This window comes from Gavia stellata, chromosome 19, assembly GCF_030936135.1.
Source record: "Gavia stellata isolate bGavSte3 chromosome 19, bGavSte3.hap2, whole genome shotgun sequence".
NCBI classification, from domain to species: domain Eukaryota; kingdom Metazoa; phylum Chordata; class Aves; order Gaviiformes; family Gaviidae; genus Gavia; species Gavia stellata.
Window position 1 is genome coordinate 3,837,318 of NC_082612.1, and position 12,024 is coordinate 3,849,341.

At 36.6% G+C, this 12,024-nt stretch overlaps 1 protein-coding gene across 2 annotated transcripts in view; it reads left to right on the top strand.

The window, feature by feature from the left end:
- Positions 1-12,024, top strand: part of ANK2 (ankyrin 2) — a 316,797-nt gene that overhangs the window by 255,131 nt on the left and 49,642 nt on the right. For both annotated transcript variants that reach the window (XM_059826980.1, XM_059826979.1), the window contains 2 exons: positions 290-393; positions 4,884-4,919. In XM_059826980.1, coding sequence (XP_059682963.1) covers positions 290-393; positions 4,884-4,919 — 140 coding nt within the window. The remainder of the gene's footprint in view (positions 1-289; positions 394-4,883; positions 4,920-12,024) is intronic.

Here is a 12,024-nt window from a genome sequence, read left to right on the forward strand (position 1 = left end):
CCTGAAGCATGCTTGTAGTTAAAAAAAACCCAAAAAAAATTTAGGAAACGCCACTTTGGTAAATCACAGCATTCATTTCACTGGGACCACTAACACATGATTACTTTGAGCAAGTACAAAATGTTACACTAAGGGGTTTCTAATATCTTAATCCTATTATGACTCCTTTGTTTTCTTTTTAAAAAAGTTTTAAATGCTTTAGGCACTACTATGCAAAATACATCTTCTTATTGTTTGGTTGATTAATTGATTTTATTGTAGTAAAAAGGAGGGTTTTTTGCTTATCAAGGTAACAACTCTGGCCAAAGAAGCTGAAAGGAATTCATATCGCTTAAGCTGGGGCCCTGAAAACTTGGACAATGTGGCTCTTTCTTCCAGCCCTATTCATTCAGGGTGAGTGTATCAATTAGCATTATACTAAAAAAAGAGAAATAGAATACCTGCAGTGGCAGCAGCTTCAACTAATGCTTAAACAGGAGTTATATTTTAATTCTTTGCCTCCTAGAGCTGTCAATAAATTGTTTTGATCTCTTAAGCTCTGACAATCAAACAAGCCTGAGTACCAAGAGTATCCGCTGAAATCGCTGCAAGTCAGTGAGCTTTCAGTCAAGTCCAAGAGGAATGAAGGAGATACTTGACACATACACACATGCATTTGTGTGAATTTTATGGAGAGATAAATACAGTGCCTTTTAAAGTTAGTAATAATTAAGACCAAGGGCCTAATCACTCCAGATGGCGAGTACTTCCTATGCTAGAGAAGTAGTTTAGGTAAGCACCAACTCTAGCATTTGTCTAAAATTTTTTACTAAATTTTTTTACTAAAAAAAGAAACCAAGGATTTTAAATTACGTGAACTGCGTAATAGACGAGCAACCTAAACATCATGTGCTTTATACATATTTGGCCGCTATGTTCACGTATTCTCACAGCTGGCTCTTTGTAAGCATTTGCATTTAGGCAAGCTCATTGAAATGGAGTAAGACAGGTCAAGATGCAGGCCCAGCTGAATTCATACTTACAAAGCTTATCCTGGATGGCCTCAAAATCTCTGACTGCATTTGTTTTAAGTGCTCTGACTTAACTGTGTTTTAAGTAATTTTATTCTTTGCTCTGAATTCTACACTTGTGTCCTGCCATCAGGTTTGATGAGGCATGTGCAGATGAATTAATAAGAAACTGATGTCATGAAAAAGCATTTCATTTCTGTGGAGCTATGTTGTACACGGCATGGCTGAATGCCCAAGAAGAAGGATTTTATTTGTTAATCTCAAATGAGTTTGCAACAATCTTACGGTCATATCTTTCAAAAAATAACACTGGGGTCCCGTTTGGAATGACAGGCAGTCCTGGTCTAGGAGGTGAACAGTATTGTCATAGCTGCGATTGCAAACTGACTGATTTGTGACGTAGATAAGAAGTTTGTTTGTTAGCCGGTAGCAGGATATTTGGCTGTGACCAGTGTTGTTTGGATTTGCTTTTCTTCAGCTCTAAAACTAACAAATTAAATGAAAATACTTAGCGTGTCCAGTATGTATGTGTTGATATATATGTCAGTATGTAAGTTTTAAAATTGTTCTGGTGGTTTATTCTAACCCTAAATAGTTTACAGACTTTTTCCAAAGGATGTATTACTTTTCACTTTCAGAAAGGTAGGTCTTTCCAGTGATTGCAAAGGATGAACTAAATACTTTCTAGAAGAGTGGCATTTATGTCTTGGAGGTGCAATCATTTTGTGTTTTTTTTTAAAAAATATTAGTGATATTTAGATCTTTTTGCATGACCAGGATGCTAGTGGTAGGATAAGAATATCTGATTTTAATAGGAGCAGTGCTCTCTGCAGCCTTGTGTGAAATAGTGACATTTAACACAACACAAATTATGTTCTTCTTTTTATACGTACCAACTAACTTGTCACTAAATACTGTAATAAAGAAACCTATCATAATGATTAGTCAGCCTTTGGAAAAGACTGTACAACATTTCATTTGTGTCTTGCTTAGATTTGTCCGAGTCATTAAGTTACCATAAACTGTTGGGGTGCATCTTGTTTACATTTCTTTTTTAAGAAAATACATCGACTACTAGAGTTTTGCTTCTAAGACCTTATTTTAAAAGCGAAACAATTGTGGAAGTACTGTGTGCATGACTGTTGCATTCACTTAACTGGAACAACAATAAATATGTTTATCATTTATACACCTCTCATCACCTACACCCTCCTTCATACACAGACACACACTATTACTAGGTTCTTATGAACTAGCAATTTCAGGTGCACGCATTTAAGTAGTATATATCTGTCATGAAAGAAAACTCTTAGTCTTTGAAAAGGAATCCTCTATAAACATTGTTAGTGGCTTTAAGCAAGGGTATGGCCTTGGTTTTCCTCAAGACACTGGAAATGTATTGAAATCAGACTGTGTTTTTATAAAGTAATACATCAGCAAATTATTGGACAGTAATTTACTTGGCACAGATGACACTAATTTTGTGTTCTGTGCAATCTGAGAAAAAAATGACACTGTTCTCTCCCTGCACTATTTCAGTGGCTAACCCCAAATTGTTGTTGGATTCTAACTGATCTCTTGTTGTAGGGAGGTGTTTCTGTGGATCACGGTGTAACACCCCCAAACAAAATGATAAATTTACAGAGAACTGTTCTCTTGGTGTGGAATTTCACAGGCATATATTTCAGCCTTTGCATAAGTAACCAAAACTTCTCCTGTGTCTGAAATTTCAGAAGGGGAAAACGCTTTAACCATCTGTGTAAAATTTAAACTTAACTATTGTTTCAATATGTTGATAATTTCATCAATAAAGGAAAGACAAGATCTTTGGTCAGAGTCTTTGGCAGCCATTTCCAAAACAAGAAAATAATTCTCTCTTAAGAGGTAACACTCTTTTGGTGCTCACAATCTCAACATAAACATCCCCTGACCATTTTACACAGCTAGCAGTTTCCACATAGTTTCATACATTGGCTGAAGGGAAGAGTAGAAATTCCTGCATTTAAACTTCCTTTCAGCAGATCAGATTTGGTTTCTCCTGATAAAACTATCTGATCTTACCTATTGAGCAAAGTTAAGGATCTCTGAATATGCCAGAAAGTTTGGGTGCTAAATATCCGGTAAGATAGAGTTTTATCACTTTGCTGATAATATTAGGGGACGTTATGTATCATTTCCTGCTGAAGTGTTATGAGAGACAGAACTAATGCCTACATAAGTGCAAGTGCGTTTCACAGTTTTAATCTTATACCTCAAAATATCCTATTGTGGAAGAACACATGTATTTTCATTAAATTGGAAGGCAAAAAACCCCATTGAACTGAAAGATTTCTTTGCACTTGCAGCATTTCGACATTGCTTGACAGTATCATATTCTTATGTCTCTTATCACCCACAGTAGTTAAGTGTGAATGGTAAAGATAAGGCTGACTGTAAGATTTTAAAGTATAAATTATGTGCAAGATTATGCTGTTTTCTTACCTGGGTTCTGGTGATACAGTGAAAAAAATGTCCACAATTTAGTTGTATAGATTATATTTCTAGGAATTTTACTGACAAATATGTAAAGGTATGGTAGATAAGAAGAGAGGCAAATCTCTGACATACTGTCAGGAACATGGCACTGTGAGAAAGGAGCTTTGAGTTCATGCTTTGATATTAACTTGCTTTTGTGTTCTAGAGCAAGAGATGTAGCAGCTCTGCAGTTTTTCCAACTCTGACTTGCTCACAGTAAAACTCTTATTTAATGAAAGATACTGATTTCTTTGATATAATTTGATGAAGTCGTCCCTATTCGACTAATAGATGATCCAAGTGTATCAGTACTTGTATCTGACAAAATTAAACAGTTGGGATATTATTAGTGAATTTATCTTTCTGGAAGTTGTTGCTTCCATCAATGAAAAAAGGAGAAGGATGAGGGAGTGGGCAGCTCGAACTGTGACAAATAATGTGAATTATCATTCTTAGCTGCATGTCTGCAAAAAAGGAGGCTGGATCCTTGCTAACAAGGTAAACAAAATATATTTCAAGTGTTGTATTTTGAATCCATAATACTGTTTTCCCCAATGTGAGATTAATTTCCTGGAAATTGTTATGGAAACAGGACCTGGCAGCGACCAGCTGATAGTCATTTCTAAAATCTGAAAGTCTAAATGATTTCAAATTACACTGTAGCCTTTATGACCTTTATTCAGAAAGTTACAATAAGGAAAAGCAGCAGATGTGTCTCATTAATAGCAAATCGCTGTTCACATCAGTGGAAGAAAATGGCAATGGAGATATATATAATAAAAAGCAGAAAATTAACTGACCATGTGACGCATTACTAAAAGCCTGAACAGGTCAAACTGAAATTTGTCATTCTGTAGTGCAGAACCAAAGGAGGACAAGAAACATGTTGATGTGGAAGAAAGTGGAGAACAGAATGTATTAATAGGAAATTTGAAGAAAAGAAAATCATGATTTATTGTGTTACCAGAAACACTGGCTGGAATTACCTTAGATACCTTTAGATATACCATGGTCCAAGCAGCATTTCCCCTAATCTGGTTCTGAAAGATTTACTCAGAATCTAACTGTATGTTTTAGATATCTGACTTCCAGTTTGAGAATGTATGTAGAGAAACCAGATCACTCTAGCTTTACTGCTGTAGTAGTAGTTACCATTTGTAACCAAGGATGTTTATTCAGGCTTATTTTCCATGCTCACTCCTACCTTCTCACATGTAATGAATCTAAGTATATATGTATATGTTCGTGTTTTTAATTTAGAAATCTGTTTCTTTTTTCCAATATTTCAGTATTTCATTTAACTCATTCTTTTTTTCCCTTTCTTTCCTTTTTGATGTTAAATCATCTATTCTATTGCAGATGCTCTTCTCCATGTCTTGATCATGACAACAGCAGGTGAACTTCTGCATAATTTCTTTCTTTAATACATTGCACTTCTCACCCACCCTGTTTATCCCTCTCCTCTTTTACCTCACTTCAGGATGCTTTAGTGTTTTGATAGTGTGCGTTAGGCAAGAGAAAAAAAATCTCCTCTGACTAGCAGTAATAGTTAAACATGGCCCTATTTCTCTTCTTACACAGTAAGTGTCCGCTTTTTCCCATCTGCTATGTCCTCTATAAGAAAAGAATACTGGACACATAGTAAGTCCATTGCAAAAAATCTTAACAAAGCTCCTTATACATTCCTAGATTGTTTTAACCCCTAATTCAGTTAACAATACATTTTCTGTGTTGGTGGCATGGTTTAGTATTATTAAAAGAAAGGAACCCACCGCCAAATAATTCAACACAAACCACTGCAGATAGTTTTAGTTTCGACTGTTACATTACAAAGTGGGCCTTGTATCTCACTTGTCTATATAAAGAATATTGCAGAGCCACTCCCTAGGCCATATTTTCCAAATTGTGCCACCATATTGGAACTAGTAGAATAACAGCATAGACCCAGTATATTTAGTTTTTCATGCCACGTGCATTTTTTGTGTGACCTGGGTTAATCAGTGGTTGAATCCCTGGCACACTGCATGCTGCACAGAACACCTGAAGCGGTACCTTCCCAACAGAGGTTATCTTCACTTGGCAAACAGAGTGTTTATTGGCCCAATACCTCTTCATCTCCTTTAACATAACCCTAGAAAGGTGAAAATCTTCTTAAATATTCAGCTGTGCAAAATTATTAAATGGCTAAATAAAACCCCAAACTACAAACCCGTATTTTTAGGTCATGTCACTCAATCTCTCTGTAGTTGACTAATGCAGTGAAGAGAATGTTACCATAAGTTAATACTCTAGTGGTTTCCTCTGTAGGATCATGTTTTTTGTCCTCCTGGAATGTGTATTTTGCCTTGTTTATGTGTGGCATAGTTGCAGCCTGATGGAAAGCACACTGAGGTAGTTGAATGACTTGCTGTTGACTTCAGCGGGAGCTGGATCAAGGCCTTTTTTCTTAATTTCAGACTCTATCAGTTTTCCTTCTCCAGCTGAACACTTTACAATGGCTGAAGCACCCTGATTGTTTGTTTCTGCTTCTTCACACTGCGACTAACACTGAATGCTGCTATCTCCTTGTTTCCCAGTTTCTTTTAAAAATTAAGATAATGTACGCAGAAAAGTTCTTAAATGTGTCTACAATGGATGTGCTCTAGTTAGAGCTTTTTATTGTTTCCTGCTACCTGATGAAAGCATGTGTGCCTGCCTAGCTAGTTTGAAAGAATAATCATACCTGAGCTGACCGTCTGAAAGTGGTGGTGTATTGATTTTGCCTATTCTGGTTTTGTGTGTTCAAAGAACGATCGCCTGTTCTGGAAAGACACTTCACGATGCTAGGTTTGCATGGCTCTTCAAATGATTCTGCAGAATGAGAAGTGCGTTTCAGTGCCAACATGCTTGCATTTGCAGCCACCTGAAACTGTGACTCTTCTGCAAAACTATTTACATAACAGGGATTCTTCACAAATCACACAATAAGTATCTTCTTTCACTCCCCAATGTTGACACATCCATTTTTTATTTTATTTGTCCATCCTGCTATTAGCTTTCAAATGAGCATAGATACAGAATAAAACCAAGTTAATTCCATATGAATAAAATCAGGGAATAACTCAGGCTCACATCTGAAATACAAATATTTCATGAAAATACAGCACACCAAATCCAATGCATCTATATTGTCTGTATTTTGTTCAAGTGGAGCCATTAGAAAACCCATTGCTGTTTGCTCTGCTCTCTGTAGAAGGCATGGAAACAGTCTGAAAGATTTAGGGGCCTTTTATAAATGTCTTCAACCAGAAGGATGCTGTAGCCAATGTTATTTGATATAGTTACCTTTCATATGGCAAGTATGTAGTTTTTAATTGCTCTAAAATTAAAGAGCGTGAAATGGCCTGTCTAATTTATAGGTATTGCTAAATTAGAGGCGAATGGATGATGCTTGATCTAACTGCTAACCATGTGTTTAACGGAAGCATGTATAGACTCCCCTGCAATCTATAACTTATTCCTAGAAAAGAATTGCCTTTGTTCTTTAATTTTTCTTCTTTTTTTTTTTTTTTAAAAAAAGTCCTGATTTCCCCTTCACTCTGTTTAACAAAGAGAGAAGGCAATGGTTTCCCTCACCCTAATTTGTTTCATTGATTTGGCTATTAGATTGGATTACCACCTTGCTAAATCACAGGAAAGCTCAGTATCAATCCAATTTGCAAGACTGTCAGGGTCACATGTTTGTGTCATGCGTCATTTCTAACTGAGACTTTAAAACCATCAGAAAATAAAACTTACTCAAAGGCTGTCTTAGCACTGAGAAAGATTGTCTCATTGTTGCCCTAGTGTCACCCCTGACATACAGATTTTCACTCTGCTGCTTTAACCCGTAATCTGCTTTGATTTTGAATCATCACCTAATTGAAATGTAAGTTCTTGCCATGGGTTGCCAAGATAAACTGAAGTCAGTGCTAAAGAAGGATGCTTCCCCTATATATAGTTATTATAGGAAGGACATTTAAAACATGTCCTTCCCCTATTATGCCGTTTTTAACCCCTTCTGAAAATTGTAGCTGTTATCGCTACGTGGAGTTCCTGTAAATTATTTTGGTTTCTTTTACATTTTCTTTTATTTTTAATATTATAATAAATTATCGTAGAAGCATGTAAGGAACATTTATCAGCCTAATTTTTTAGGATGCCTCCTTTCTTCTCTTCTAGTGATAACCTGTAAGAGCTTTCTGATTCCCTTTAATCCTTTTTATTAACTTTTTTTTTGCTTTCTTTTTCTTTTTTCTCTTGAACTCTTCACAGCCATTTGTGCTTCTCTTTAATGAGCCTTCTCCTCTTCGTTCTCTGTACGTAGGTGGTTGGTAGTGCTTCCTGCAGTTGGAACTTGGAGTAAGCTCCGAGTTTCTTGCTTAGCCAAAAGTCACGTTTTGCACCGTCCAGTTAGTGTGAGCAGAGGGTGCCCAGTGCCCTTTGCAGAAGGAGGATCTTACAAAGTTTTAAGTCAGAGCAGGGAGGACCAATGCAAAGATTGCACAGGTACCTCTCAGGGATGGTAAAGCAAAGCACCATCTCTGTGCATGTGATAAGAGAAGCACCCCCGCAGCTAAGCTTCAGGAAATGTATATGATGTTAGGGTTATTCATATGCTAATATTATGTGTTATTTTCTTTTTGACCATGGGAATTTATAACGAAAAGGTACCACTTCCCAGAGTGACGGCTTGATCTGCCAATTATTCCTGCTAGTTTTGTTTGTTCATTTGAGTACAATCTCTTCCTATCTCAGCCTTGCAACTGAAAAACATCTGGTAAAAGAAACGTTACGGAGAGGAAAAATAATGTGCGTGGGCAACAAAACAATTAATTTGCATTTTGCATTTCCTTTATATTAGTCATACAATTTTTTCACTTTCCTAAATGCACATTTCAGAAAGCATGTTTTATGTTATGCATTAGTTGTGTATGAATTCTTTGTATATTGATATATACAGTCCTTCAAAAGGGCAAAGCTTTTCCAGTCCTGGAACAGTAATGTAGCCATCCAGATGCCCTATTATGTAGCAAATAGGCAGAAAAAGAGGCTGCTATGATTCAGAAAATGCTTTGTTATGAATTATTTGCTTGACTCTATTGCATATCCAAAATCATGTGAAATGTGCTGATTTTAAAAAAAAAAAAAAGATGAAAAGAAATTGGATTAAATAAGTGGATGAAAAAATCAATGTGGCAAAAGTTTGGGAAATAAACAGGGTGGTATGGTGAAAAAGAACCTGTTTTGACATTCTGTGTCAGCTCTACAAATCCTGCATCAGTGTACTATTCTTTCAGACTTCTGTGCCACAGCTCTGGAGCTGAGGAGTTTTCCCCTTCAGTTTCTTTCTTTTGCACTATATTTATGCTACTTCTCCAAAATTTGTTTTCCTGAAATTTCATGGTAGTATATAGCTGGTTTTGTGAACCGTCTCCTCCATATTTAGTATGAGAATTGGCACTAATCTTTCTGTGCTGTCCTCATATTATCCTATGTTTGCCTGAATTTGCTGTCCAGCAGTTGAAGGGTGTTTGCAGTCTCTTAGGTGGTTTCAGACTCATCCAGAAGTCACAGAACCCTTCAGGAACCTCCCATTTCATCTGGGGCTCTGTTTCAGTGATAGGGCACAAATCTCTTTTTTGGTGTATAGTGTGATGAAGACTCCTGTTTGCCAGATTGTGCCTTGTTGTTCAGTAAATACATTAGATCTTCTTTATGATAGAAACAAGTGTTTTTACAGTAATAATAGTAATGTCTTACTGGTTTTACCCTAACCATTCTTATCTTTGTGTCCACCTTCCAATGATACTTATCTTTGCTTGTTTTTCTACTCTTTGGAGCAATGGTTGGTTTCAGTGATAGCTGACTGATAGGCCTTGTGATGGATTCACTGACAGATCTTGCTCTGACCCACCGGGCACATTCAGTAAACTTAAACTGAAAGAAAGAGTTGCAACTTTAAAGCCTGAACACACACAACTATCCCTTTGCATCTTGAGTGCTTACTAGAGACAAATGCCACGTTCCACTTTTAATTGATCTGTACTAGATCCCAAGTTTTGCATGTGTGGGAATAAGAGGGCTATGACTGTGTGTGAGGTGAGATACCAGTTTGTTACAGATGGTCAAAATCAAAGACTACTCCTGCTTCTTCAGCTTGTATATTGGTTCTACACCACAAGCTAGTTATCTTAGTTGTGTAACATGTGCTTTATGAGAAGGCACTACTGTTTTAGCACTCTGCTTTTAGCTAGACTGAAAGGAATTACTACACAGAGAAAGACCACCATATTAAAAGCAACAGAACCCATTATTGTGGTCAGAAGGGAGATTATTTCATGTGGACCCTTACCTTTTATGTGTATGTATTCTTCTAGCAGCTAACAGTGTTTTTGGCATTGCTGAGACACATGGGGAGATAAACTAAGGAGGACATAAGACAGACAGATGACCTAGCAGTAACATTTCAGTGATGGACAGCGAAAGGTGATGATCCTGTTGTTAAAGTATACAATCTTGAGTATTATGTCAGTAACAAAAATAATTGAATCCTAAAAATTGTATTCATGACAGCTTACACAATGAAAAATGTGAATGCTAATTTAATTCAGTAGGTACACTCATTAGCTTCTGGTAATTGTGGGGGTAGTATTTCTGTTGCTCATAGTATTAGCATCAAAATGTGAAATTCTTCTTCCAGCCCTCAGTGTTGTTAACTACCTCTAACGCACCCATTATAATAGAGACTTGGACTGATTCTCTGAAACGTAATTCAGAACCACGTTGATAACACTGCCTCATACAGTTAAAGGAAAATCGCAATGCAAGCCATAGAGCATTATTGCAACAACTGAGCATTTAGTATCTTTTAAGCTCTTCTTTCATCTGTGCGTTAAAATGTATGAAGTATGTATTTTATGAAGGAAGCTCCCATTTTTCTAAATTAATCCCCAGAGAATCAAAGCTGTAAAATGTTTTCATTTTCTTTTTTTCCCCCTTGTTAAAACCACAGAAACACCAACCTCTAAGGAATGAGATAATGATTGTACTACCCAGACTTTTACACTAAACAAAACCTAGAGGTATATGAATGGCAGTAGAATAGGAGACCGCATGTGTGAGAAAGACTGGCATCCGTGGTGCATGGTGTGCTTCTGACTGGCGCTTGTGGCTCCTTTCCATCATCCATTTTTCTGACTTGCACGGTGTGTTGGGTGTTGTGTTTTACAGCATGTGGAATTACTTGTAGCTGTGTGGACAATGAATGGATGCAATGTTTGTTGCACAGAACGGTCAAGGGGACAGTGGTAAAATACCTGTATTTGTTACTCATGTTACAAGGGCTTTTCTCTATTGCAGGTCCTTCAGTAGCATTTCTGCGACTCCCCATGTGATGATTCTATTTTAGTGGCTAGAAGTAGGCCTGATACCGTTCTGTCTCATCTACTCTTATTTTCACTTCCAGCAACCTGACATTCCCATCCCACATCAGGCATGATCCTAAGTCATAAACCAGTAAAAAAACCTGAAGTAGTTCTACACCTTTCCCAAGAATGTCCCCAATCTTTGTAACAAATCTGTTAAATTCTACCTGTTGGTTATATATAGAACTATAAAAAGTTCAGCATGAAAGAAATTCCATGAAATGTTTTTCTCCCTTTTAAAGAAAAAGAAATAAATAAGACAATTTGCCTTGTGCTAGAAGAGGGCTCCCCGTAGATGGCTTTCTGCATCTGTACGTTTTCCACTGGGACATTGTATTGCTGTGCAAAGTAACACAGGAAAACAAAAATCCATAAATAAACCTCTTACACAGTGACTGTAGCTGTAGTCATCTCACCAAAATCCAAAATTTGTCTTCAAACAATAATGACGTGTTGGGTTTTTTATATAAACAGGTGCTAGCTTCACTGATGTATTACAAATTGTATCCACACACTCCAGAAGGAAATTTGATTTTTTTTTAACTCCAAAACCATTTTTGTTAGAAATTATAGTTTATCAAATAACTAGAAAATTATATACCTAACCTAAAAAAAACCCCAACAACCTCTCCAATCAGAATTGGCTTTATATCCTCGAATCATAAATAATTTTCTTCAATAAGATGTATTTGCTTGTAAAGTATTTAAAGAGTGCCAACTTTACAATACAGATGCTTGCGGGTACAGAGTAGTGATATTTGCACTTGACTTTGTCTCTAATAGGTACATACACATGTGCTCACATTTATTAGTGACTGCTGGTATTTTTACCAACGGCAGCACTGTAAAATAAGACTTTCTGTGAAGAACTCTTAGATCACAGTTGTCAGTTTCATTAAGAAATGATCTTAGCATGATTTGGTGCTTCACATGGGAGAAAGGCCTTTTCTAATTGTACATCTTGAGAAAGAGCTATATTTACATACGTAGTTTGTTACGTATGCAGAACCATAACCAAAGGAATTTTGATACGTTTTGTATCTCATTTTTTTCCC